Below are 27,728 nucleotides of genomic sequence, written 5' to 3'. Positions count from 1 at the left end.
TCAGCTCTGATTGCTGCTGCCAAGGGCTCCAAAAATAGAGAAAAAAGTAGAGGTGAGAGAGGACTGCCCTTCTGGGTTCCCCTCGACAAATTAAAAAAGGAAGAGATCATAACATTTGTGCTGCTCTTAGATTGGAATATAATACCTTAACCCACTAGATAAATCCAGGGCCAAAGCCAAACTTCTCAAGGGTATATGTCAAAAAGCCCCACTCCACCTTATTGAATGCCTTCTCCGCATCTAGGGAAAGGGCTTCCACCTGAGTGTCCTCTGTTTGACTCAGCCACATGAGGTGAAGCAAATGTCTAAGATTGTCTGTGGAGGTTCTACTTTTTCCAAATCCCACCTGATCTGTGTGAATAATATGAGGTAAAAACCTTCTCCAGCCTCATGGCTAGTACTTTGGAGAGCAGCTTACAATCAACTCTAATTAAACTGATAGGGCGAAAACTCCCTGGCTCAGTGGGGTCTCTATTCTTCTTGAGAATGAATGAGATTAGTGCCTTTATTAAAAGTGTCAGGTAGCTGCACCAGTTCCAGAGCTTCTGTGTACACCTGTGTTAATATAGGAGCTAATACGTCAACATACCTCTTATAATATTCAACTGGGAAGCCGTCTAATCCTGGTGACTTTCCAGATTTCATTGAGGTGATGGCTGTTCATATCTCAGATTCTAGTATAGGAGCATCCAAATCCTATATTTGATCTGGGGACCAGTGGAGGCTGCTGAGGGGAGAATGGCTAATAATAATAGCAGGAAGAGAGCAAATGGAATGGCATCAAACACCTGGAAACCATGTGTTTGTTGCATTTGATACCATTCCACTGATTATGCTCTAGTCATTACCACAAGCCCGTTCTCCCCAACTAACTTAGACCCAACCACCTGTGCTGGGACACTCCCGGAAGTGTCTTTGGGGGGAAAAAAGGCATTCAATTTAGTTGGGTCTAAGTTACATTCAGACTTATAAAGAGTCTAATAAAAGTCACAAAACACATTGTTAATATATTTTGTACCAGTCAGTACCTCCCCACTTCCATTTTTGATAGCTGGTAAAACAAAACTGGAATATTTTTGTTTCAATTGTCTAGCCAATTTTTTTCTCACCACTTTCATAAAAGTTTGTCCTCAGCCAAAACATTGCATATTCAGCCTTTTTGTTATAGATCTCATATAATTGAAAATTCAGATCAGACTTGTTTCAATAGTGACTCAGTATTTTTCTTGGATAACTCTATTTCCAACTCTGTAATTTGAGACTAGTTTTAGTGGGAGGGGAAATCAATAAAGGAAAATCATTGCCGTCTGATTCGAAGGTTAGAATTCCTCTTACAGTGTGACGCCAGTTTTTGCAAGTAAATGTAATAGCTGGTCTGCTTATGTAGAATTATAACCTCATTCTAATGCTCACTTTGTGGACCAGAAAGGAAGGGGATGTGCTTTACTGCAGTTTAAGTGAAGAATTTGACCTATGTTTACTTATTGGTAGCATGCCATGACATATAGAGCACATAATGTAGCATGGATCCTGTCATAGAGAACACAAGACTTTGGCAGCATATGAACCTTGTTAACTTTTTTAGGCTGTGTGACACACTAGCTCGATTGTCAAACTCCATTGTTCACCAGCAAATGCATCAACAATCATGTTGTCAGATGGAACAAGAGCGCTAGCTTAGAAAGTCCAGGTCCAAAAATAATAATTGCATTGAAGCAAGCATTCCAAAGACTGTGACTTCGCTCAATTTGTTTGCCCCAATTTGTAGTTTTCTCTGATGCAATTTTTTTTGTGGTTTTGTGTTCGTTTTGCAGAACAGTTGGTGTCCGCATTGATTCTGTGAAGATCGAGCTATGGGGAAGAAATGCTTTCACAAGCCAAGAAATTTGAATTTAAGGATTTTTCTAAGATCTTTGTCTGTACTACGTTCTGTGCCCATTCCTATTCAGGAAGAGGTATTACCATAGCACCACTTTCTTGGGAATATATTACAGAAAACATTACAGGTCACAAATTCTTCACTCCTTTTGCTTAAGAGTACAAACTAATCTTCTACAACCCTTTTCACATGTTATCCAGTACACATTTGCTCTAAGCTTTGGTGCATTCAAAAGTTAACAAAATATTGCGTTGCACATAAAAAATGTTTTATTCGAAGTGGATTTAACTGCACTGACCGGGACATATTTCAGAAGTGTATTTCATTAAATGGGTTAGTGTTAAATTATTACTAATTAACCTGGTTGTCTGTGTTACCCTGAAAGAGAGAGTTTGTCACATTAACAAGATGCTGTTGCTGCATCACATACAGGCTTTTTGAAAAGACGTATGCAACATCTCTGTAAGTGTTCAGACTTTTCTTGGTGACCTGAAGACTGCAGTTAGCTATCCCTGGCCGCCAGCTCGTTTCAGAGTGGCTTGACTCTCCTTGCCCTGTGACATTCTCCCTGTAAAAAGAGCCATAATTACCTTCAGTCAGATAACTCCGCCAGGTATGTAATGTTCTCCAGTGCTCTTTATGCAGACAGCCACTTACCTACTCACTGACTCACTTTGAACTATTTGGGAGGAGTTCTCAGGCATTACTGGAGATGTGACCCTGTGAATGTCAGCCATTTTTTATTCTTTAGCTACTCTTCGTGCTGTTCTGTTCTTTTCATAGCACAAGCACCCTGCTAAGACCCAATCTAAGCACCATGTACACAGGGACGGTATAATTTTTTTTCACAGGGATGCATGTTTTTTTTCTCATATGTATCTGCTTACAATTTCCAGCATTGTTGGGCTATTTGTGAGTCGGCGTGTCTATAATTAGATAAAGGTAATCCAAATAAAGGAAACACCAACATAAAGTGTCTTAATAGGATATTGGGCCACCACAAGAACAGCTTCAATGCACCTTGGCATAGATTCTACAAGTTTCTGAAACTCTATTGGAGGGATGCGGCACCATTCTTCCACAAGACATTCCATAATTTGGTATTTTATTGATGGTGGTGGAATACGCTGTCTCAGGTGCCGCTCCAGAATCTCCCATAAGTGTTCATTTGGGTTGAGATCTGGTGACTGAGACAGCCATGGCAAATGGTTAATATCGTTTTCATGCTTATCAAACCATTCAGTGACCACTCATGCCCTGTGGATGGGGGCATTGTCATCCTATGGGGGCATAGCCATGGTAGTCATAATAATGGTCTGCCAAGCATTTTTATACATGACCGGATGTTAATTGCTTAATTAATTGCTTAATTAACTCAGGAACCACACCTTTGTGGTTCCATGTACATGCAATTACTGTTCTGTTATAACTTGTTGAAGACTAAATAAAGTGGTGCTTACCAGAATAATGTAATAAATCGGGGAGAAAACGCAACACCTCTAAAACAGCAGACAGATCTTTCCTGTGCAAAATGTCTAAATTACATCAGTTTGACCGGTTTTAAGGAAATTAAACTCTGTGAAAACGCTGAAACATGTTTCTGATAAGATTGTAGCTTGTCTAGAAAGCATATTTCATGTAGCCTAGTTGAAATGCTCTCAGCTTCTAAAAAAAAAATTGCACGTTAATATGTAGGCCCTATAAGCGTTCTCTCAAGATAATTCTGAAAAAATGTATAATTGTCAGCGATTGGGTGCAGAGTGAAAGCAGTCAGGCGCAGGACACAGGTATAGAGTAATCCAACTGAGTTTACTCAAAGAATAAAGCAAAATTCCAAATAGGAACATACAACACAAACACAATCACGGACAGAACAGAAATGTATGTCAGATGGTTAAATAGGGAATGTAATGAGGGAATGTATAACAGGTGTGTGTGTAATCAGACAAAACAAAACGAAACAGAAAAATGGATCGGTAGTGACTAGAAAGCCGGTGACGTCTTGACAATAATATTTCTCCACTCCTGTTCCTGAGACAAAAATAACATTTAGTGTATCATTTTATTGAAATAATTCTGCAGGAGGTAATAGTATATCAGGCTACATCAAGGAGGTTACAGGCCTGCAGTCTGTCTAAATTTCAGTTACTATTCCATTTAACCCATCTGAACTTCAAAGATGCTCTGTGCATAGCTTTTAATACATTTTGCAAATCTCACTTCTGGCCCCCAAAAGGCTAGAGCCTACCCTGGGTTTGGAGGCTTGAGGGGGCTAGCGGCTGAGGTTCAGGCCACGTTTGTATATTTTTCAGACAGTGTCTTCTGCTATGGATATGGATATCGGTGGTCTTTGTCCCAGTTGGGTGGCGCTTGAGGTTACCGTGGCAATGGCTCCTCGCTCATAATAAAGTGTCAGTGGTCAGATAAAAAATATCTCAGTTGAAAACTTTGTTATTAAGTGGTGCAGAGGATCTCTTGGAACTGCACTTGGCCAGAGGCGCCACATGCCTTCACACTATATGAGGCAGAGCAATTGACTGGTGTCTTTATGACTTGGAGTTGGGGAAAGCGGTATTAGGTCCTTATTTTCTTTTTTGTTTGGATCAGTTAAATATAGTAGATATATGTTTCACATTTCTATGCCAAAGCCGACAGATTGTACACAATTATCTAAATCACTATTCAATCACTGTTTAATGATTTATTTCATTGTTCATCTATTCAGTATTTGGCATGTTTGCAAATAGTTCTAAAATGGATAGACAGTATGTCTATCTAATGAAATACAGGTTTCTTGCTGTAAATGTTTGTGTCCAAAACTTCTGACCTTTAGTTGCTCATGTCGAAGCAGGCAAACCTTTGACGTAATTTTGAGATTTCACATCTGTCCCGTCTCTCTTATATGGAAAGTGTCATCCACACAAACATATTGGAGGTCATGGAAGACACTGTGACCAAACTGTACAATGGTGCTCTGAATTTTACTTTACATTGTTGGCATCATACTTTGTTTAGTAATGCAGACTATATTGCAGATCAAGGAAGGAGTTGTTTATACACATTTGAAGGATAGTTTTGTTCACAGTAGTCATCTGTCATGTGCTTTGGTGTCCAGCAAAGTTGATACACTACCTCATACTACCAACTAGTGATAGGCACCAGTATGGAAAGTCCATATCGATATCAGTTTCATTTTTCCTATTTGATATCATATCCAGAATTTATAAACACTTTATTGTATGTGCTGTCTACCATTTTCTGTTCACTTCCACAGCTCTGTGAAGCACAGACAACTGATTGCGTATTGTCCATTGGGCCAGGTGTGAATGTTCTGGGAGCTTAAAACGTACCCAACCAGTCTGAATGCAATGCGAAGCCCATCTACTGTTGATTGCCCATTATCAATTAAGTATGCCAGGTTGAGAACCAGTGAGAAGGTCTGTGAGAGGGTTTTGTGCATGTAGGAACAGTCATGTATGCTTTTTTTTTACATAATAGTGTAGGTTAACAGGAAGGATAAACTAATATCACAAATACTGTATGCCATGCTCCTATCGATTTCAAATTATATCGGTGCCCACCACTACTACCAACTGATTTTATTTGCACCTTCTATAATCTATTGACAGGGAAGCTTGCTATGGGAAAGACAGGTGATTGATGAATTTGTACACCCACATTCATGAGTTTGCATAGGAAGATAATAGGGCTGGGGTTTGCCAGGATCCTCACGGTACGATATTATCATGATACTTAGGTTCCGATATGACGTGTATAGCGATTTTTATACTATGATTTTATTGTGATTTGATGTTCCAAACATATTGCTCACCATATGTCTGCTGCAGAGAGACAAGAGAGAGCCAATAACTAACATCACTGCAATGCATCCCCCAGAGTGTCCAGTTCAACCTAAATGTTAATCGCTAGTACATATTGGTTTATAAGAGATCTTGTAAGCCTGGTATGTGAAACCATCTCCTTGGTGAAACCTATCGAAGCTGTAGGTCCCTGCCTCCAGAAACACTGCTCATTCGAATGTGCAGTTTTTTCCCCGCTGAGCTTTGACACCCAGAGGGTTGTCATTTCATGGCGAAAACACTCAATGAAGCGCCAAAGAGCAGAAGTATTTTTTTCTTTCAAGCCCATTATTTCCTAAGATGTATTTCCGAAGCCAGGTGCTTGGAGTAATTTGAAAAAGGAGGGCCACCTCTGTTTCCATTCTTGTGCTAAAAGCCGCCCCATGGAAATATGTCATTATGGCTTGTGCAACGCACAGTGAGACCCTGTAATGAAACTATTTTCCTATAATGCAATGAAAATCTGGTGCCTGTGACATAGAACCTTATCAACTAGTTCAGGGGTTCCCAAACTTTTTTGGCCCACGACCCCATTTTGATATCTGAAATTATTGCGACATCAACCATGTTTACTTTTTTATTTGGGGATATTGAAAAACATTCCAAAAGTGTTTATGATTGTCTTCTCAACTCACCATCACCTACTTTTAATGTGGGGCTATGACAGTCAATTGCAAATTAGTCTGACATAATGTATCTTATCTCACCACCACTAATGAGATGGGTGTGCTTGATGCATGTCGCTTTGGAGATTCTCAAAGTCAGTGGGCGTGGTCAACAGTGCGTACCTCATCTCTGCTGTCACATCCAACCTAGATTGTTATTTGATTTTAAAGCAGACGAGTGCACTCAATCAAGTTTAACACAGATATGAGCTGGTGAAGGCTACCATGAGTTTTATGGTGCTTTCAGGACAAATGGGAACTTGCATTTTTTTCAAGATCAAATCGTCATGATTTGTGATCAGTGATCTTCAGGTTGGAAAGTTGGAGCTCTAGAAAGAGGCCTGAGTTCTCGAGTTGGAATTTAAAGTTGGATGACCGTTCAAAACTATTTTTTTCCAGTCGGAGCTAGTTTTTTTTCTAGAGTTCCCCGTTGTCTTGAATGATCTGAAGTCTGAGATTTCCGAGCTCCCAGTTGTTTTGAACACACCATTAATGCTCACAGGGAGAGGGCAAGGTATTCCCTTTGAGTCAGGAACCAAAACTCCTATGTTGTGATCCGTGACTGCATTCGGATCACATGACCGCTCGATCAGCTGTTCAATTTCAATTACCGGCATGTCAACTGAGCCAAGATCACAGTCAAACGGATTGGGAAGTAGGTCCTAAAGTGCTCTTCCAAGCTCAGAAGGTGAGCAGTCCTAACTCGTGTGGGACACTTACTGATGCTGTTTCACTTAGAAACATGCATAGCCGAGGGAAGGGGGCATGGTTCGCTTTTGAAAGACTCTCTCTCCAATAAGACCTCTTTCTTCTGAATCTACTGATTTGGTCACTCGTCTGTAGAATGTGTTTTTATTTTCTCTGCATGCTTGCGTTCAGTATTCCAAATACAGAATGTCTATTACATTGCCAAGGAGACACATTTTCTTTTCATTACAAGTATATTGTGAATGACAATTCCTCTCTCAATGCATAAAATCTTTCCAACACTCTTGATAACCTCCAAGAATATTGTCATGCTTTGATCCCTTATCTCTACATAGTTTTGCGAACAGGCGTGTTAGCAGTGTATGTGGTTTGATGTAGTTTGCAATCTTAAGTTACCCGCTGCAATATATCTGAGTTGTGTGCTCAGCTCTTTTGCCGCCATTTTCTCTTGGTGTATCATACAATGAGTCTATATAGCAGAGGGAGACACATTAATAACTAGATGCAGAGGCCTGCCTGCTGTCCCGCAATAGATGGGGCCCCATCTATGCAAAAGCCCACCATTCAATTCAATGGAATCTGGTTTTCGTCAATATAGACACGCAGCACACTGAACATCCCATGTGTCGTTTCCTGCTCAGGAATTGTGAAACAGATAAATATGTCCTCGTGAATAACATCCCCAACATGTATTGCGAACAAAAGTCAATGCATGGGCATCTCAGCCCTTACAGCTAACATCTATTTGGAGAGCAAAAGCTGAGGAGTTTTTAGTTGTTCAGTCAGTTTCCTCTTGATTGCTAGTAATAGCATAAATTATTTTTTTAACAGTGTTTTCTGACAGTGGTATTGATGTGAGTTTCTTTGCCTCTGCCTCCCTACACGTTGTTTTTACCTTATCAATTGCGGCCAGTAATATCAGTCTCCGCAATAGTGTGTGGTTTCATAGCCTAGTGGCTAGCGGACCTAGCCATTTACCGTGAGAATGATTCAAGTGCGGCCTTTTCCCATGATTTAATGGCGCTCTCTGGTTTAGTTTTATCTTTTAGATTTAAATAATTTTCATTTAGTTGTAAGCTTAACCAAATTACAATGATTTTGAGATACAAAGACAATATTATTACACTTCTCAAAAAAATAAAGGGAACACTAAAATAAAACATCCTAGATCTGAATGAATTAAATATTCTTATTAAATACTTATCACACAAGTCCGAGTTATACTTAAACTAAATCTTTATTCACTTATTAATAAGGAGTGCAGGTCACACACAAGTGAATGATGTGAGTGCTCTTCAATAACAATGGCTGGTCAACAAACCACCCTTAGATGATTTGTTGAGAGCACAGACACAAAGGATACAAAGATATTTTATAGCAAAGATACACCCTCTTAGTCTACATGACAAACAACAGATGTGTGGAATGTGTCACAAGGTTAGGATTCGTGGGAAAGAAATGAATCATTCACAGCAGACAGTAACTGCTGTAACCAGGCTCCCCTCATCATTATCCATACCCGATCCATCTCCACCCTGGTACCTCCCAGTACACAAACACTAACTCATGCTATGGAATGCGGTCTTTAGGTTTTATCACCAAGGGCATCGTAAATCCATTGTCAGCATTAAGCCTCCAGAGGCCCAGAAGACCACGCACAGATGAGTGTTCTAAGAACCCTATTCTATTCCATAAAACAACCATTTGATGCAATAACATTATTATAACATAATCTTGTAATTTTGCTCTCGCGAGCCAATGGCAAGTTAAGCAAATTGTGCTTAACTTTAAGAAAAAGTGTTTTCTTCACAGGTGTAATGCAAGGCATTATCACTGGGCTAAGTTTAAGTGTTGAAAATGATTAAAAGACCAACAAGTTATTGTGTTGAATTGTGTTTGGGAAATATAGATAGACATGTTTTTTAAAAGGTAGTGGTAATTTAATTTAAATTATTTTTTTTAAACAATACAAAAACATACAAATGACAACATACAGATGCCCACAAACATCCACATCATCACTCCTGCTCACACCCCCATCTCCAGCGCCTGCATCACTCTCCGCGACATGGCCTTGAACTGCACCATTTTGTTTCTCCGTCGCCCACGCACTTTCATCATTTAGATAATAAAGCATTTTAACTTTCCATTGTGTTAACGATCTCACTGCACCCTCATATGCCACGTCTTGAAATATGCAGACAGACTGATTTATATCAAAATGCATTTTTTGGGGGGCAGCAATGCATTCTGGAACATGTGAACTTTCATGTGCCTTAATAACAAACTTGTATGTCATCTGTAAATACAAATTAAATAGTTAAATTAAGAGCCTAGTTGGTTTAGCCACAGAAAAAGGCATCAACCTTCCCGCTAGCCATGATTGGCTGAGATAATGAATGGGCTGGATATGCTGAGAGATGAGTTTGGATTGGTCTGCCATGTAATACGCTGCTGTCTATTTGAGCTGGTCAGTATGTGTAGGTAATCCTTTCTAACACAGCTTTTTTTTTTAAGATATCACATATTAGAACTCCATAAGTGTTGCTTTCCACTTTCTGGAGGACTGAGTTTTGAAATCAGTGGAATTAGAGAATGATAGCGACGGGGATGGAGAAAACACCTGTCTCCGAATTACATCTTCCAAATAAGGGCAACCATGGCATCCACGACGGAGAGGGAGAAGCGTCCATCAATGTATATAGGTAAAATAATCTACCTTGCTACATTTTCAGATATAACACGATTCTAATTTTGGAGTGGCATTGACTAAAATACAATAGAATAGAATACAGTATATACATATGAGATGAGTAAAGCAGTATTTAAAAATGATTAAAGTGACTAGTGTTCCATTAGGGCAGCAGCCTCTAAGGTGCAGGGTTTGTAACCCGGGTGGAAGCTGGCTAGTGATGTCTATTTAACAGTATGATGGCCTTGAGATAGAAGCTGTTTTTCAGTCTCTCGGCCCCAGCTTTGATGCACCAGTACTGACCTCAACCTGTACTGACCTCGCCTTCTGGATGATAGCAGGGTGAACAGGCAGTGGCTCGGGTGGTTGTGTCCTTCATGATCTTTTTGGTCTTCATGTGACATCGAGTGGTGTAGGTGTCCTGGAGGGCAGGTAGTTCCGTTGATGAGTTGGGCAGCCCGCACCCTCTGGAGAGCCCTGCGGTTGCGGGAGGTGCAGTTGCCGTACCAGGCGGTGATACAGCCCGACAGGATGCTCTCAATTGTGCATCTATAAGGGTTTGTGAGAGTTTTAGGGGCCAAGTCAAGTTTCTTCAGCATCCTGAGGTTGAAGAGGCGCTGTTGTGCCTTCTTCACCACACTGTCTGTGTGGGTGGACCATTTCAGATCGTCAGTGATGTGTATGTCGAGGAACATGAAGCTTTCCACCTTCTCCACTGCGGTCCAGTCGATGTGGATAGGGGCATGCTCCCTCTGCTGTTTCCTGAAGTCCACGATCATAACCTTCATTTTGTTGATGTTGAGTGAGGTTATTTTCCTGGCACCACTCTCCCAGGGCCCTCACCCTCCTCCCTGTAGGCTGTCTTGTCATTGTTGGTAGTCAGGGCTAATACTAATATGTGGTCTGCAAACTTGATGACTGAGTTTAAGGTGTGTGTGGCCATGCAGTCATGGGTGAACAGGGAGTACAGGAGGGGGCTGAGCACGCACCCTTGTGGGGCCCCTGTGTTGAAGATCAGCGAAGTGTAGGTGTTATTTCCTACACTGGTTCATCCTTTAAGAGTTGCAGCAGTTTGCTTGGTGCCGCAGAATTCTATGGCATGTTATTTAAGTGTGAACCACTGGTACCATTAATGCTAGTTTGACCATCAGAGGGCATTTTTGAGAAGCATTTGATAGCGGCCGTACTAGAGAATTGAAAATCTTGTTTTGTAAGAACATAGTATATGGTACTGATTTTAAAAAATGTAGCTTAATTAATTTGATTAATATTATGGTGTTTCTATTCCAAGAGAAACCAAAAAAAACTTTGGGTATCCGTTAAGATGGAACGGACAATATGGCGCTGTACAACGTGACAGTCGGGTGTAGGCTACAGTACTTGGCTACTTAGCTAAAGAATCCCCTTGCCGTGCGGGCACGCGTGAGACCGGGGTTCAATTCACAGATGGGGAGGAAGAAGTAGGCTGTCCTTGTAAATAATATTTTGTTCTTAACTGACTTGCCTAATTAAATAAAGGTTACACTAAGAGCATAACATGTCTACACCATAATTGCAGTTTAACCAATACCCAAACAGTGATTCAGTCAAAATAAAAACCTTGTTGATTTATCAAGACCAGTCCCCATGCTTGTCTCAGAGCAGCGCAAAACTGTGTTAAAATAGTTGTAGGCTATTGCTTCAAATCTTATTGCTTCAAACTTCATTATGCTCTTTAAATAAGACCTACACCACTTTAAACAGCACATTACTCAACACTAGTGAGACTCATGTCGCCTATGGTAGGCCTACAGGATATCGAAAAATATGACGTGACTCTCAATCAATCCAAAAACCACCACATGGGTCTCCGGGTGGCAGCCGGCACAGGTATCTGTAGAAACTAATTTTGCATTGCAATGCGGTGACTTAGACAGCTGCACCACTGGGGAGGGCCCATCCACAAAGTATTAAAATACAGAGAGGTGTTGGTAAAGGTATATTGTCCTGCTAATAGCCCATAATGGTCTATTATAATATTGTACATGGTGTCCAGGTCAGGCTAACCAAAACATTTATACTTTTTGTGGTATTATTTGTTTTCTCTTTTCTGGTGGATTAAATTGAAATTTTAACCTAGCTAGTTGTGATAGAAATACATTTGATGATAGAATTCTTCCCCTACCCTCCTTTTAGGCAAGTCTATTGTCCAGCTACCTGCTAGTAGCCATAATGGCGCTGTACAACGTGACCGTGTGTATTTGAACGAGTATTTTCCAGGAAGCAACAATTTGTTTACCTTCATTAGACAACTTCGTTCCAATATTTCTGTAATCAGAGGTATTTATTCCCATAGTAATTAGTTATGGATCCATAACTTCTTATGGCTGCAGGGGCACTATTGAGTAGCTTGGATGAAAGGTGCCCAGAGGTGCCCAGAGTAAACGGCCTGCTCTTCAGTCTCAGTTGCTAATATATGCATATTATTTTTAGTATTGGATAGAAAACACTCTGAAGTTTCTAAAACTGTTTGAATGATGTCTGTGAGTATAACATAACTCATATGGCAGGCAAAAACCTGAGAAGAAATCCAAACAGGAAGTGAGAAATCTGAGGTTGGTATATTTTCAACCCATTCCCTATTGAAATCACATTGGGATATGAATAAAGACTCACTTCCTATGGCTTCCACTAGATGTCAGCTGTCTATAGAAACTTGAATAAGGCTTCTACTGTGTTGTGGAACTGAATAAGAGGGGAATGTGTCAGGCTACTGGCAGACAGCCATTTCCCGGTCACACGCATAGCACATGATGTCTCCCTGCGTTCCGTTCCTCCTAAAGACACAAAGGAATTATCCGGTTGGAACTTTATTGAAGATTTATGATAATAACATCCTAATTATTGATTATGTACTTAGTTTGAAATGTTTCTTCAACCTGTAATGTAACTTTTTGAAGTTTTTGTCTGAAGAAATGGTTGACCAGCACCAGCATTTGGATAGGTGTACCAAACGTGCTAACAAAAGTAGCTAATTGGACATAAACAACGGACATTATCAAACAAATCAAGCATTTATTGTGGACCTGGGATTCCTGGAAGTGCATTCTGATGAAGATCATCAAAGGTAAGGGAATATTTATCATGTAATTTCTGGTTTATGTTGACTCCAAAATGGCGGCTAATTGTATTAAATTTCTGAGTGCCGTCTCAGATTATTGCTTGGTATACTTTTTCCGTAAAGTTATTTTGAAATTTGACACAGCGGTTGCGGTTGCATTAAGGAGAGGTATATCTATAATTCCAATTTGTATTATCATCTACATTTATGATGAGTATTTCTGTTGAATCGATGTGGCAATGCAAAATCACTGGATGTTTTTGGAACTAGTGAACGTAACGCGCCAATGTAAACTCAGATTTTTTCATATAAATATGAACTTTATCAAACAAAACATACATGTATGGTGTAACATGAAGTGTCATCTGATGAAGATCATCAAAGGTTAGTGATTCATTTTATCTCTATTTGTGATTTTTGTGACTCTTTGGCTGGAAAAATGGCTGTGTTTATTCTGTGACTTGGTGGTGACCTAACATAATCGTTTGTGGTGCTTTTGCTGAAAAGCATATTTGAAATTGGACACTGGTGGGATTAACAAGATTACCTTTAAAATGGTATAAGATACATGTATGTTTGAGGAATTTTAATCATGAGATTTCTGTTGTTTTGAATTTGGTGCCCTGCACTTTCACTGGCTGTTGTCATATCATCCCGTTAACGTCATTGCAGCCCAAAAAGGTTTTTAATTAAATAAGTACCTTTTTGCCCGTGGCTTTCCATAAATTAAAAAACAAGAAAATGTTGCCATCTGGTTTGCTTAATATAAGGAATATTGAAATGATTGATACTTTCACTTTTGATACTTAAGTATATTTATTACTTTCATACTTTTACTCTAGTATAATTTTTGTGTGCTTTTTCCACCACTGGTAATAACACAAAAAACATTCTGGGCTGCTAATGTAAGAAATAATAAACAAAAAACAAAATACTTCAAAGTTGCTTAGGAGCTAGAAGCAGAGCTGCCACATCTGTCGGTGCCAGGTGTTTGTTTCAATTGTCTCTCAACTCTGGTCCACCTCGGATCCATATCAGATCGGAAATATATTTTTTTTCTTTTTATGACTGGATCATGTCTGGTTCGGGTGGGAATTTGGCGGATCCGATTCGGATCTGAGAAGAACTCTACTTCAGATGTCCTCCCTCAGTCCTGGAGATGGACAGTCCTGGAGTTTACCCCATGTCTCTGAAGATAAACTTGACTCTGGAAACTTTGTGCCTAGGAAGTGACCTACTACAGCTCAGTACCTCAGTAACCAATAACAACACTACCATACCTCAGTCCCTAGTAAGTACCCTACAGTCCCTTCTCCAGTTACGGTACAGTGCGGTACAGTGGTCCAACCATTGCCTAGGTGCCTTGTATTTATCTCTGAAAATAAAAGTCCTTGTTCGTTTGCTCTTTGGCGTCTTCTGGTGTACTCTGATTAAGATAACAGAAGCTCATGTCTCTTCATCTCATTTATTGGCAGAAGGCCTAATAATGGATTGTGTTAGGCCAAGAAAATTCTGTTCTATTCTACCATTTACTTACAATCTTCTAGTGTTTATATTGTTCACAGAGCTGGCTCCAACTCAGGCTCTGATTTGTATGGACCTTGTCAAAGAATGCCAATATTAGGTTCCCACAAAGTTTAATTGGTTGTTGGCAGTGATTCCTGGGCAAGATCACCCATGTGGGCTTTCTGAAACCACAAATACTGTCCTCGCATAATCAAATGCAATCAGCACAGCTTCAGTCCCTAGACCGCTTGGCCTCCTGTCACAGTAGAGTTGTCAGTTTTCTATGAAAATGTGATTGTTCTCCCAAATTGCTTAAATGTTTGCTTACCTTGACAGTAGTACAGTATATAGTCTAGGCCAGAAGACACCGCTATGTGCATATTGTATATTCAATATTTGTAATCTAGTTAATTGAATAGGCTATCTTACCTGGTTTAAATGGCATTGTCACCATGCAACCAGTCAGTGATATGTACTGCTCGGAAAACACAATGTGTATGAATTTGACCCTAGGGCCTATGCTCGGGTAGACCTATTCTTCATGGGCTTCCTGCTATACATCCCCACAACTCCCCTGCTTATGTATTAGAGATTTTGTACACGTGCCGTATGCATATATAGCCACGTGCTCAAGTGGAGTATTTCTAGGATCTGTATAATAGCTCATAATGTATTTATTCATGAATGATGTATTTTCACACTGCACAGACTTCATGTGGTGTCTTGGATTAAGTCGCTGGTCCACTGAAGTCAATAGTTTAGAGTTCATATTTTTTATGGGTTCTCTATGTATTAAGTTATACTGTGGACAGGTTAATGTATGACATGGTAAAATGGAATCATGGAAAAACAGCCGATTTTGGGAGTGTTCTCAGAATCAGTATTTCTCCAATGTTGTTCTTAGATTGAAATGTCATGCTTTATAATTTGTTACAAAAAATTATTATGAAAGCGGTATTGGCCCTCCTAAATTCACATGTACTTTTTTCCTACTGTATGTTATTGCAAGTTTCATATGTTTCCCCTTCAGTAACGAAAGCTACCTTTGATGAATATCATGTTGTTTGCATTGCTTGAGACCAAATATATTCCACACAAATCTCACCACCCTCCGCTCAATGTAACAAAACATTGGGGAATATAATGATAAAGTCCGAGAATCATGGTCTTGTCCGAGGTAACAACGCTTCACATCAACATTTTATCTTGTTTATTCACCGTGTTCACACACATCGTTGGGATTTGCATGTTCACAGCTGGATTCACAGAGCATCCCCAACATCTCTCCTCTGTGTTCTGAAAATATACCCCTATCTTTCCCAGTTATCGAGATGAGTGTGTATCAAGGCATTAGTACCCTGGTTGCCTACATTTTCCCTGTAAACACGCACACCTTCGTGCCAAAGCATGAAATTGTGTTGAGAATATGTAGTGTCGACATCTGCACACATGCTTATGTTGGGCAGAGGTTTTTTGTGCTGCAAATATTTTTAAAGGGATAGTTCAAGGGATATCCCTTTATCTACTTCCCAAGAGTCAGATTAACTCATGGATACCATTTTTAAGTTTCTGCGTCCAGTATGAAGGAAGTTTTGTGAGCCATTGATAACTAACATTTGCGCAATGACTGGAAGTCTATAAGTACAGCTAGCATGCATGCTGTTCACATAGACTTCCACTCATTGTGCTAATGCTATTAAGCAATTGCGCTAAAGCTAGTAGGCAGCTTCCTTCAAACTGAACGCAGAGACATAAAAATAGTATCCACTAGTTCACCTGACTCTAGGGAAATAAATAACCAAAACTATCTCTTTTAACCTCTACTACTTGACCTATTTAAATGTATTGAAATGACTTACATCCTCCCATTTCTTCCTGTTTCATGTTTACAAGTCAATAGCATTAGTATTCAGAATATCATGCTCTCTGGTTTGTTCTACAAGCCCCCCCGCCCCCCCTCACACACACACAAATCCAGAACTAATCCTACAATTCCCTGACTGACTAGGTTTGATGGTTTGTAGCTCATTTCCCCCATGCCAGCATAATGTAAATCATTTGCTTTTTGCAACAATTCCACAGGTATAAAATGCAAAAACACTTTGCCATGTTGGAAACTGCTGCGTGAGAGAGAGGGAGGGAAGAGGACAGTGAAAGTGTGAGAGGGATTGGTCAAGCAGTAAAGTGTGGAGACAGAGTGAAGACTGTAACTTGACACCATGAACCATCAGATCCTCCTTTCCACCCTCTCAGGGCTGGGCTTCTCAGGCTCTGCACACTGCTGGATTGCATCCTACCTGGCAGGTCACTTCTACCAGGTGGTATGGAGAGGATCTGTGTCTGCACTGCATGCTCTCACTACTGGTGTCCCCCAGGGCTCTGTTATAGGCTCTCTACTTTTTTCTCTTTACACCAAGTCACTGGGCTCCGTTATATCCTCACATAGTCTCTCCTATCATTGTTATGCGGATGACACTCAACTACTTTACTCTTTCCCCCCTTCTGACACCAAGGTGGCAGCACGCATCTCTGCGTACCTGGCAGACATCTCCGCTTGGATGTCTGCCCACAACCTTAAGCTCAACCTCTACAAGACAGAGCTGTTCTTCCTCCCGGAGAAGCCCTGTCCACTCCAAGACCTCTCCAGCACAGTTGACAACTCCGTGGCAGCGGCGTACGTAGGTGCTAATCCAGGCACTTGTCATCTCCCGTCTAGACTACTGTAACTCTTTGTTGGCGGTGCTCCTCGCTTATGTCATCAAACCCCTGCAACGTATCAAGGACGCCACAGCCTGCCTGATGTTCAACATTCCCAAGTTCTTCCATGTCACCCCAACCCTCCGCACACTCCACTGGCACGCTTCCTGTCGAGGCTCGCATCCTCTTCAAGACCCTGGTGCTTGCCTACGGAGAAGCAAGAAGAACTGCGACTCCCTACTCTCAGTCTAAGGTCAAACCCTACACCCCAACACGAGTACTTCGTTCTGCCACCTCTAATCTATTGGCCCTTCCACCCCTACAGAAGGGCAGCCCCCGATCAGTGTTTGTTGCTTAAGGTCTGTTTGAATAAATTACTTGCCTATCGACGTTCCTATAATATGTTTTCAGTCTCGTAATTACAATTATTTCTATAAATTCATATTGGGACAAACAATATTTAAAACATACTGTGGGAATACTATACAGCATGACACTCCATTCTATAGATTGGGTAGTCTAATACTATCTCAGCTTCCCTTAAAGTGGTTGTCTCTCAAAAGTGATGCAGGGCCCAGTTCTCACTGCAACCTGTGAGGCCACAATGCTCTCTGCTGCCAATGACTGGAACGAGCTGCAAAAATCTCTGAAGCTGGAGACTCATATCTCCCTCACTAGCTTTAAGCACCAGCTGTCAGAGCAGCTCACAGATCACTGCACCTGTACATAGCCCATCTGTAAACAGCCCATCTATCTACCTACCTCATCCGCATACAGTATTTATTTATTTATTTATCTTGCTCGTTTGCACACCAGTATCTCTACTTGCACATTCATCTTCTGCACATCTACCATTCCACTGTTTAATTGCTATATTGTAATTACTTCGCCACCATGGCCTATTTATTGTCTTTACTCCCTTATCTTACCTCATTTGCATTCACTGTATATAGACTTTTTGTTTTCTTTTGTTCTACTGTATTATTGACTATGTTTTGTTTATTCCATATGTAACTGTGTTGTTGTATGTGTCGAATTGCTATGCTTTATCTTGGCCAGGACGCAGTTGCAAATGAGAACTTGTTCTCAACTAGCCTACCTGGTTAAATAAAGTTGAAATGAAATAAAATAATGTTCTATTTCCATATAACATCTGCACCACAGAGAGGCTTTGTGTCGGCTGTTCTCATCCTCCTCTCCATCTCCTGATTCTGAATCGAGCTCTCTTCTCGGGTCCTGGAATCCCCTGGTGCCTCATGTCTCTCCAATACACAGTACACACTGCATCTTGATACAGCACATTGTAAACTAGTGTCTATGGCTGCAGCGGTCATAAACATTTGTCAGTCGGTTATTGTCATGCAAAAGACTGCCGGTGTCACGGTAATTGACCATTAATTAACATAAACAAGTTTAGCATCTCCAGGCCTCCATGCATACAGGCTGCATATAAGCCGCTGAAGCGCGCCTTATGTATTGTATAAGAGCACAATCGTTTTTTTTTTCGGGCTTGGCCTCATAAGACTATGCATATGCATAAGCTCTAATATGCGTATTGGTGTTTTTTAATTATATCATCACCTTCGAAAGCGCTACCCATTTCTTTATGTTAGGGTTTGAAACATCCACAACGACCATGTTTTCCACTCAGTTTCAACCTGCTGTTGAACTTCTTTCTTCAAATTGATAAAGTTAAAAAGTGACTTTAAAAGTACAATACTGTTTTTATGATAAGTATTGGATGTGATTTTCGATTGCATTGATGTCAAAGTAGTTAGAGGGACAATAGAGCCCTGAGTAAAAGGCCATTAGGACCTGATGGTTGTTAATAAGTTGGGTACTACCAAAGCATGTCCAGAGTGCATAAAAGGAGTTTACCGTGACTCTGCGGTCACGTGGAATTGTACTGCGGTCATGACTCAGGACTGCCGGTGTGGCGGTAATATGGTTACTGCAACAGTTTGACTAGTGTCCATGTCTTACTGTGCTCTACACAGTAGGCTGTGGGCTTAATTCAACCAATATCCTTAAATACCTGGGGCCCCATTATCAACATACTGAATACGTTGAAATATATTTGTTCTTAAACCAGTGTTTGGCGGAATACTCAGTTCAGATTGGCAGAAGGATGCATTCTTCACTTGTGTGAAAAAGTAATTCTGTTCACAATTGAGGCCCCTGGACTTTCCATTATGCTGCACTGTGACTGTGTTGCAATGCAAATTTGTTTTTAATACTGGAGTTATTGATGGTCTACCACTACTAAGCTCTTGCCATCCACCTGTTGATGTAAATGTTTTACTATACACTGTATATACAAAGTATGTGGACACCCCTTCAAATTAGTGGATTCGGCTATTTCAGCCACCCCCGTTGTTGACAGGTGTATAAAATCGAGCACACAGCCATGCAATCTCCATAGACAAACATTGGCATTAGAATGGCCTTACTGAAGAGCTAAGTGACTTTCAACGTGGCACCAGGATACCACCTTTCCAACAAGTCAGTTCGCCAAATGTCTGCACGGTTAGAGCCCCGGTCAACTGTAAGTGTTGTTATTGTAAAGTGGAAACGTCTAGGAGCGGCTGTGAAGTGGTAGGCCACACAAGCTCACAGAACGGGACCGCTGAGTGCTGAAGCACGTAGTGCGTAAAAATCGTCTGTCCTCGGTTGCAACACTCACTGCTGAGTTGCAAACTGCCTCTGGAAGCAGCGTTAGCACAAAACTGTTATTCGGAAGCTTCATGAAATGGGTGTCATGGCCGAGCAGCTGCACTCAAGCCTAAGAACACCATGCGCAATGCCAAGCGTCAGCAGGATTTGTGTAAAGTTCGCCGCCATTGGACTCTGGAGCAGCGGAAACGCGTTCTCTGGAATGATGAATCACGCTTCACCATCTGGCAGTCTGAAGGACAAATATGGGTTTGGCAGACACCAGGAGAACACTACCTGCCTGAATGCATAGTGCCAACTGTAAAGTTTGGTGGATGAGGAATAATGGTCTGGGGCTGTTTTTCATGGTTTTGGGCTAGGGCCCTTAGTTCCAATGAAAGGAAATCTTAACACTACAGCATACAATTACGTTCTAGACAATTCTGCGCTTCCAACTTTGTGGCAACAGTTTGGGGAAGGCCCTTTCCTGTTTCAGAATGACAATGCCCCGGTGCACAAAGCGAGGTCCATAGAGAAATGACTTGAGATCGGTGTGGAAGAACTTGACTGGCATGCACAGAGCCCTGACCTCAACCCCAGCACCTTTAGGATGATTTTTTTACGCTGAGTGCGAGCCAGGCCTAATCGTTCAACATCAGTGCCCAACATCTAGTGGAAAACCTTCCCAGAAGAGTGGAGGCTGTTATAGCAGCAAAGGGGGGACCAACTCCATACTAATGTCCATGATTTTGGAATGAGTTGTTCGACGAGCACGTATCCACATACACTACATGCACAAATGTATCTTCCCCATTCATTCGTTCCTATCCCTTTTGCTCTCTGCTGATTCGGCAGGGAGCAAAGGAGTGGTGATTCTGCCTTTTATCAAACACAGATACAAAAAAGGTCTTTCCGTAAACAACATGAATAGAGGTTCTGCCTTGAATTCTAAAATTATGCATTAGAAGGTGAGATACAATACTTTCCTTTTTAAAATAATGTTTATTTGATATACACACAGATATACTATATTCAAGGGGACAACACTAAAGCTCTGTGTGAGGGCCAAAGGGCAACAGCTTTTCAGTGCGTGATAAATCCTTTGTTTTTCATTCTGCCTAATACCCCATTTTTTGGTCTGCATTCCATCAACAATAAATTCAGTTGCATAAAACCATGGCAAGTTTGTCTTAGGGATTCTCAAAGCATTTTCTGATGATGAAACATGACAAGTTCAGATTAGTCTGAGAGAAATTCATTTATAGAGTTTGGTCAACTTGGATTCTATCTCTGAACCTAGTGGTTCAGCTAGTACGCCTGAAGATTTTGTCTTCCGTTATTGCCGGTCAGTGTTACGCAAGAGCCACTAGTTTGGCTGCCATAGAATAATATGTTGTGCAAATGTTCTGATCCTTGTTGATGGAGAATAATTTTATTTTGCCAACATGACAATTATCACTATATCAACTTAATTTACACAGTGATGTGTACAGTATGATTCATTTGTGTCGGGTGAAAGTATGTAGACTTGACCTTATGATCGCAATTTAAAATGAACGTTTGGCTTTAATCATTGTATGATATCTAATCATCATCTTCCGATGAACTCCCCCACCTGCAGGCAAACTTTGTGGGGGGGAAAAAAAAAAAGGTATGATCACTTTGTTTAAGCAGTCATCATAAGCTGTAGTACATGTTTTCTACAGATTCAGTTGAAAATCAAGTGCCATTTCATTTCCATACCCAACGTGTCTCACCAAAGCAGTGCAACTCTCAGCAGCTCTGAAGTTGACCCAGTGTTCTTTAGTAGAAGAGGCTTCAAACACTGTTCTACACAGTTACGCCCACCCACTTATGGTTGAGAAGGATCAGGATGAATTTGGAGCTGCTCTGGTCTGCCCTTGCAATGTTCTCGTAATCTTTATCAAGAGGGTGGAGTTTGGCTGGAGTGTTGGACAAATCTCCATTAAAGGGTCTCTTACATCCTGGAATAGGCCTATGTTTTACCTGAACTCTCTTTTCCACGTGGCCACTTTTTCCAGTAGTGCGTTATCACACAATGCAACATTTTAGTTTTAAATCAAATTCCTCGAGTATAATTGATTAAGCCATAGTTATGAAACATCTCTGTGAAATGTATTTGGATTTAATGTTGACTCTGAACTGTGACAGTTAATCGATTAAAATGTCTCTTTTAAATTGCATTCCAATATTCCAAATCAAAGAGCATACTGTAACAGAACCTATAGCAAGTGAGGTTGGAAATGTACCAGTGTCCATCTAACACTATTTTTGGTCCTGCTTTATTTTAAGTGCATCTTACAGAGGTTTCATTAAACCTTCTTATAGGCTTCATAAGCACTACATAGATGTTTCACAAATCATCTATACCTGCATATAATACTCTCTAAAGATTCACAATGTATTTGTTCACATGTATTAATAATTTATAGAGCATGAAAAACAGTTATAGATGAACTGTAACTGATTTATGTGGTGCTTATAAAGCCTATACAAATGCTTTATAAAGCCTTCATAAGATACACTTCCAATAAAGCGGGACCACATTTTTTAAAAGAACCTTCAGAATCTCCTTTAGATAGATAAGATGGCCTCTTCAGTTTTCCAGATACGTAAGCTAGCTTCTTCTTCAACGTTAAACTCCAGATAGAAAGCAACACGTTTGGCACCATTTGCAACCATCTCGTCAACCTATTTAACATCAACATGTCCCACAAATATTGTTGCCTGTTTGTCACCTCACTCGAATATTGATTTCAAAAGAAACTCTGTCCATCAACTCTCTCCCATCTTGCCTCGGTGAACGAGGGCAATGGACATGGGCATTTTTTTATTTTGTTTCTTGGGTCTTTGTTTTCCTTGTGTAAAGATTGGGAAAGTGAATGTAATTGTGCACTTGTAAGTACTGTCAAGGATCAAAGAGAGAAATCCTCCCGAGGGATTGTCAGAAATAGATTATGAATTAATTTGCTCTCATTCAGTATTTTCCCTTAAAAAATGTTCGCCCCACACCACTGTCACGTGAATGACTTAATATCTTAATTGTATTCAATCACTCAAACGTCATGGAAAAGGGGTTCTTTTTTATTTCTCAATTGTGACAAGAACAGACCCCAAAAGAGGGCAAATGTATTTTTGAGGATGTTAGTTATTTTTTCTATAGTTTTTGATAAGATACTTTATTTCTGTAATGTACATTTTGAATGGCAGGTTGACGGATTGGTTAGTCAGGTGATTTGTTGATAAATGGATTACATGACTTGCCTGACTCCTGTCAAACTCAAATAAGACTCCTGTCATGTGGGCTCATGATCTTTTAAGTGAGATTAAAGTCACTCTTATGGATGTCTAAATTATCAATGTGTTCGATTCATCACTGTTTGCATTCTGAGCAGGCACCATGGAAAATGTCTGCTCTTGGAGCAGGTGTCTTTGAAAAACACACACAATCAATGTTTGTGGCCAATTTAAGCACATGCTTTGCCACAAGGCAATTCAAGTCACAATAAAATGGACTCATAAAAACACTAACGGGGTGTAAAGGGGTATTTCACCACTTTAAAATTAATTCATTATCTCACGCACCATGCAAAAAATACTATTTTTTAACGTTATGTAGTTAAAGGTAAGAAAAAATATCCAACGAAATTTCAGTGATTCTCAGAAACAGTAACCACTTTCCACCCAGGGGGAGGTTGTTTGCCCACTCTCTATGTAGTTGTGACACTCGTTTTTGATAATGATTTTGGATTTAAATTAAGACCCAGCATAAGTGGTTGTGGAGATTGAACCCACAACCACCTGGGCTGTAATATGTGAGGAATGTTACTACTCAGATACAACATTTTTCAATTCTTAATTGTTACTTTGTTGATCGTAGTTATTCAGCACCTGTTTCTCTAGAGATTATTTGGTGAGAAGGTGACCTGGCATACTGACCTGGCACACTGAATTGTCTCACTGCTCATTCCAAACATGGTTTTTAAGCTGCTGGGGATTTAGGAAGTGCTGGTTAGTTCCCGATTCTCTCCCTTTCTGTGACACACAAAACTCTCACTCCCTCTCTCACTCGGAGCTATTCACTTCTCTCTCACACACTCCTGGGCACACACACACTTACATTTACGGTTGTGGTCCCTCAGAGACGCACATTTTCTCTTTCACTCCACAGCTTGCACACACGCACACACACTTATTTTCTGCAATATCTGCCTCTTCCTGCCCTTTCTCTCACACACACACGGCAGAGCCTCCTTCCTGCTGACAGATGGATGGGGACTAATAGCATAATTAAGTACCCGCACCGGAGGTTCCTGTTTACTGCTCAGTTGCTAAGCAGTGACATCAGCTGATCCCTCCTCCTTCCTCACTAAGACCTCCCTCCCTTACACACACACACACACACACACACACACACACACACACACACACACACACAGCTGCACATAGGGTGTAGAGTAGAGGTAGAGGGAGAGAGGGATGTAGAGAGAGAGGGAGCACGGTAGAGAGTGCAGGCAGGCAGCATTGTGTGTGAGGCAGACCGACAGCATGGTTAGAGCTTGCAGGGTGGACCAGCCACGGCTCTCCATGTAGCCCAGAGCAGCGCAGGCTAGAAGGGGGGAGTCCGAGGCGCCACCAGGACCTACTCATCTCACTCACCACCAGGAGCTCTCTCTCCACTGGGGCTTCAGGCTTTTTCTTTAGGGATAGACTTCAGAGGAACAACTTAAAAAGAGAAAAAACATTCCATAACATTTTTGTCTGGCTGACTTTGGTGCTATTAGTTTACTTTTCGAGAAGCCTTTTTTTGTTTTGGGAGGCACCTGGGGAATTGTTATTGTTTTGACTGGGTCTTGACTGGGCTGGGTGGGAGCTCCAAGGGATCGCATGCATGACACAACGCAAAGGCGAGAAGACCACCATCAGCATCCAGGAGCACATGGCCATTGATGTGTGCCCTGGCCCCATCCAGCCCATCAAGCAGATCTCTGACTACTTCCCCCGCTATCCGCGGGGTCTCCCCCCCACAGTACCCCCCGTCCTGATCCGGGCCAGCTCGCTGCGCTCGTCCTCGGCCAGCCACAACTCTGGGGATGACCCGGCATGCTCCCACACCGATGACGACCCAGGCCGGGCCTTTGGCGGTGCTGCCGCCGCCCTGTCACACGCAGCAACCGGCAAGAAGGAGGAGGAGCCGGACATGGAAGGCTATGACTCTGACGACTCAAGTGAGTAGAGACAATTTCTCTCTCGTTTTTGTCCTCTTCTTCTTCCTTCGTTCCTTTCTTCAATGTCTGGTTGCTGAGTAACCGTAAGGTGTGGCTGAGTCTTTTTTTACCTCTTCCTTTTCTCCCAATCTCTCCTCCTTTTCCTTCTATAGTACCTGTGGTTGCCGAGGGCCGGTGTGTCTGTGTGTCTTCCTCTCTGTGGCGTAGCTAACTCTCTGACTGTTGAGAGCCAACTGTTGCTGTCGCAGAAAGGCTGTTGCTTCCCTTTCCTGCTTGCTACATTACACTCATACACTCCTACACTATAGACTCCCGTTGTACCATAAGGACAGGTTTTTTTGTGATGTGATTATGCATGTGATGATTAAAGGCTGGGCTCATATCCCAGTTTTGTGCTGAGGCTTCTCAGCTGGGTGATTCATGCCTTCTCTGACTAGCTTTAAATTAGCAGGCAGGATATATGCAGTGGGCTCCGGTCGGATTTGTGGGCGTGCTGTCGAGTCTCGGCAAGAGGGCTGTTTACATCCACACGCGAGCAGCCGGCCAAACAGCGAGGCTGGCAGGCTCCTGTTGTGTGTGTCTGTGTGCGTCTGCATGTGACACGTATGAGTTATTAGTATATGTGTGTGCACGCACGTGCAAGCTACTGTTGTGTGTGTGTGTGAGACGTGTGTGCATCTGCCCCAGTCAGGTCACTGTTGTCACCGGCCAAGGCAATGCACCTTCTTTGACGAGTACATTTCTTTATTTCTTCTGTCTTACAGTGAGTGGTTGTCGTGGCACCTACTGCTGGCATGCTCTAATAGCAAAACCCTTATAAGAGCACTGATCACCATTGACAACGTTAAACAGAAGCTTCCCTGTTGATGACTGTGCAGGGTGATGTGTAAGTGTCACCTAAGCATGTCACTCTTACAGCATTTTGCAATGGTCTCCAGATCAGTTTTCATTTTCTTCCAATTTCTATCCAATGGGTGCCAATGGGCCTTTTCGACACTATAGTGAATACAGGTTAGTGTGACAGCAGGGCAGTCCACTAAAGGTTTAATCCATGCAAAGTGAAGTGCTCTGTTGGAACGCGGAGGTCTTAGGGATGCCCTGCCTATCCTATAATCCTGCACCGGATTGGGGGATGGAATGGCAACGCCACGGAGTGGGTGGACTAGACCAGTTTTGACAGATGTTGAACTATGCCCTTGCGGATAGCACAAAGCTCTCTTATGGAGAGGAGACAGGAACATGAAGCTGCACTCAACTTGAAAGTAGCCCTGATTTGACGTGGAATTAAGCCCTTCTTCAACTGTTATATAATGGCTTACATTGTCGAGGACAAAATATTTTGTACATTTACAGTATGGTGAGAACAACTAGGGCTTGTTGTGTTTATAAGTGCAATAGTGCGTGTAGGTTCGATACAGACTGTAAAGCAATGCCAGGTCCAAGTACCTTTGACAATGGACTAGATAGGCAACCAGTAGTATTGGTATGGTATGTGGTATTGCGGCTGAGATCATATGCTTTAGTCTGTTGCTGTATTAATTTGGAACCATTAGATCTGTCTTGGGCAGAATGGTAGAAACCTATCAGTGCTCCATTATGGCCAAAAGTTGAATAGAGGTTATAAGCTATTGCTAATATTATATACCTCATCTGCTGCTGTATGAACTCGGAACAATTAAATCTGACTGTCTTGGAAAGAATGGAGAAATGTATTAGCCTGTGTTACTACTTCACCCCGAGTGCACTGGGCCAGAACACTTGTGTTGAAGCAGACGTTTTCTAGCCACAATCCTCCTGGGCACCGTTTCACTGAGGAAGCATAAAGAAGCACACATTAGCAACATGAAGGAGCAAATTCATTGTAATCAAGCTGTGTGTTGTGTGATATGTGCAGTACAAATAGGGCAATTAGAAAGACACATTTGCAGCAACATGTGATTGGCACAGAAACCCACAATGAAGGACTCATACTCAGACTACCTCGGAGGTACTCAAACTACCTCGGATAATCAAGGTAGGAGGTAGTTGAAAGGCAGCAAGTGCGTTTATTTTGGCAAGATGTTGTCCTTGATGCTTTCTCACTTCAATATTTAACTAATGTCTCACCACCTTGACATACTGCTTATAAACTTAGCCAAAAAATAAACGTCCTCTCACTGTCAACTGTGTTTATTGTGTAAATATTTTTATGAACAAAAGATTCTACAACTGAGACATAAACTGAATAAGTTCCTCAGACATGTGAATCACAGAAATTGAATAATGTGTCCCTGAACAAAGGAGGGGTCAAAATCAGAAGTAACAGTCAGTATCTGGTGTGGCCACCAGCTGCATTAAGTACTGCAGTGCATCTCCTCCTCATGGACTGCACCAGATTTGCCAGCTCTTGCTGTGAGATGTTACCCCACTCTTCCACCAAGGCACCTGCAAGTTCCCGGACATTTCTGGGGAGAATGGCCCTAGCCCTCACCCTCCAATCCATCAGGTCGCAGACGTGCTCAATGGGATTATGATCCGGACTCTTCGCTGGCCATGGCAGAACACTGACATTCCTGTCTTGCAGGAAATCATGCACAGAACGAGCAGTATGGCTGGTGGCGTTGTCATGCTGGAGGGTCATGTCAGGATGAGCCTGCAGGAAGGGTACCACGTAAGGGAGGAGGATGTCTTCTCTGTAATGCACAGCGTTGAGATTGCCTGCAATGACAACAAGCTCAGTC

At 41.5% G+C, this 27,728-nt stretch overlaps 1 protein-coding gene across 4 annotated transcripts in view; it reads left to right on the top strand.

The window, feature by feature from the left end:
• Window positions 1-27,728, top strand: part of LOC110537698 (double C2-like domain-containing protein beta) — a 308,740-nt gene that overhangs the window by 149,482 nt on the left and 131,530 nt on the right. For 2 of the 4 annotated variants that reach the window (XM_021623935.3, XM_090192594.1), the window contains exon 9: window positions 24,811-25,008. In XM_021623935.3, coding sequence (XP_021479610.2) covers window positions 24,811-25,008 — 198 coding nt within the window. Of the gene's footprint in view, window positions 1-24,187; window positions 25,009-27,728 lie in introns of those variants that run through there. The other 2 variants (XM_021623936.3, XM_090192595.1) reach the window with 2 other exon arrangements.

Source organism: Oncorhynchus mykiss, chromosome 12 (assembly GCF_057628025.1).
Source record: "Oncorhynchus mykiss isolate SJ-2025 chromosome 12, ASM5762802v1, whole genome shotgun sequence".
In the NCBI taxonomy this organism is placed as follows: domain Eukaryota; kingdom Metazoa; phylum Chordata; class Actinopteri; order Salmoniformes; family Salmonidae; genus Oncorhynchus; species Oncorhynchus mykiss.
Note: the sequence above shows the minus strand (reverse complement) of the source record. Positions and strands in the feature narration are given on the sequence as shown.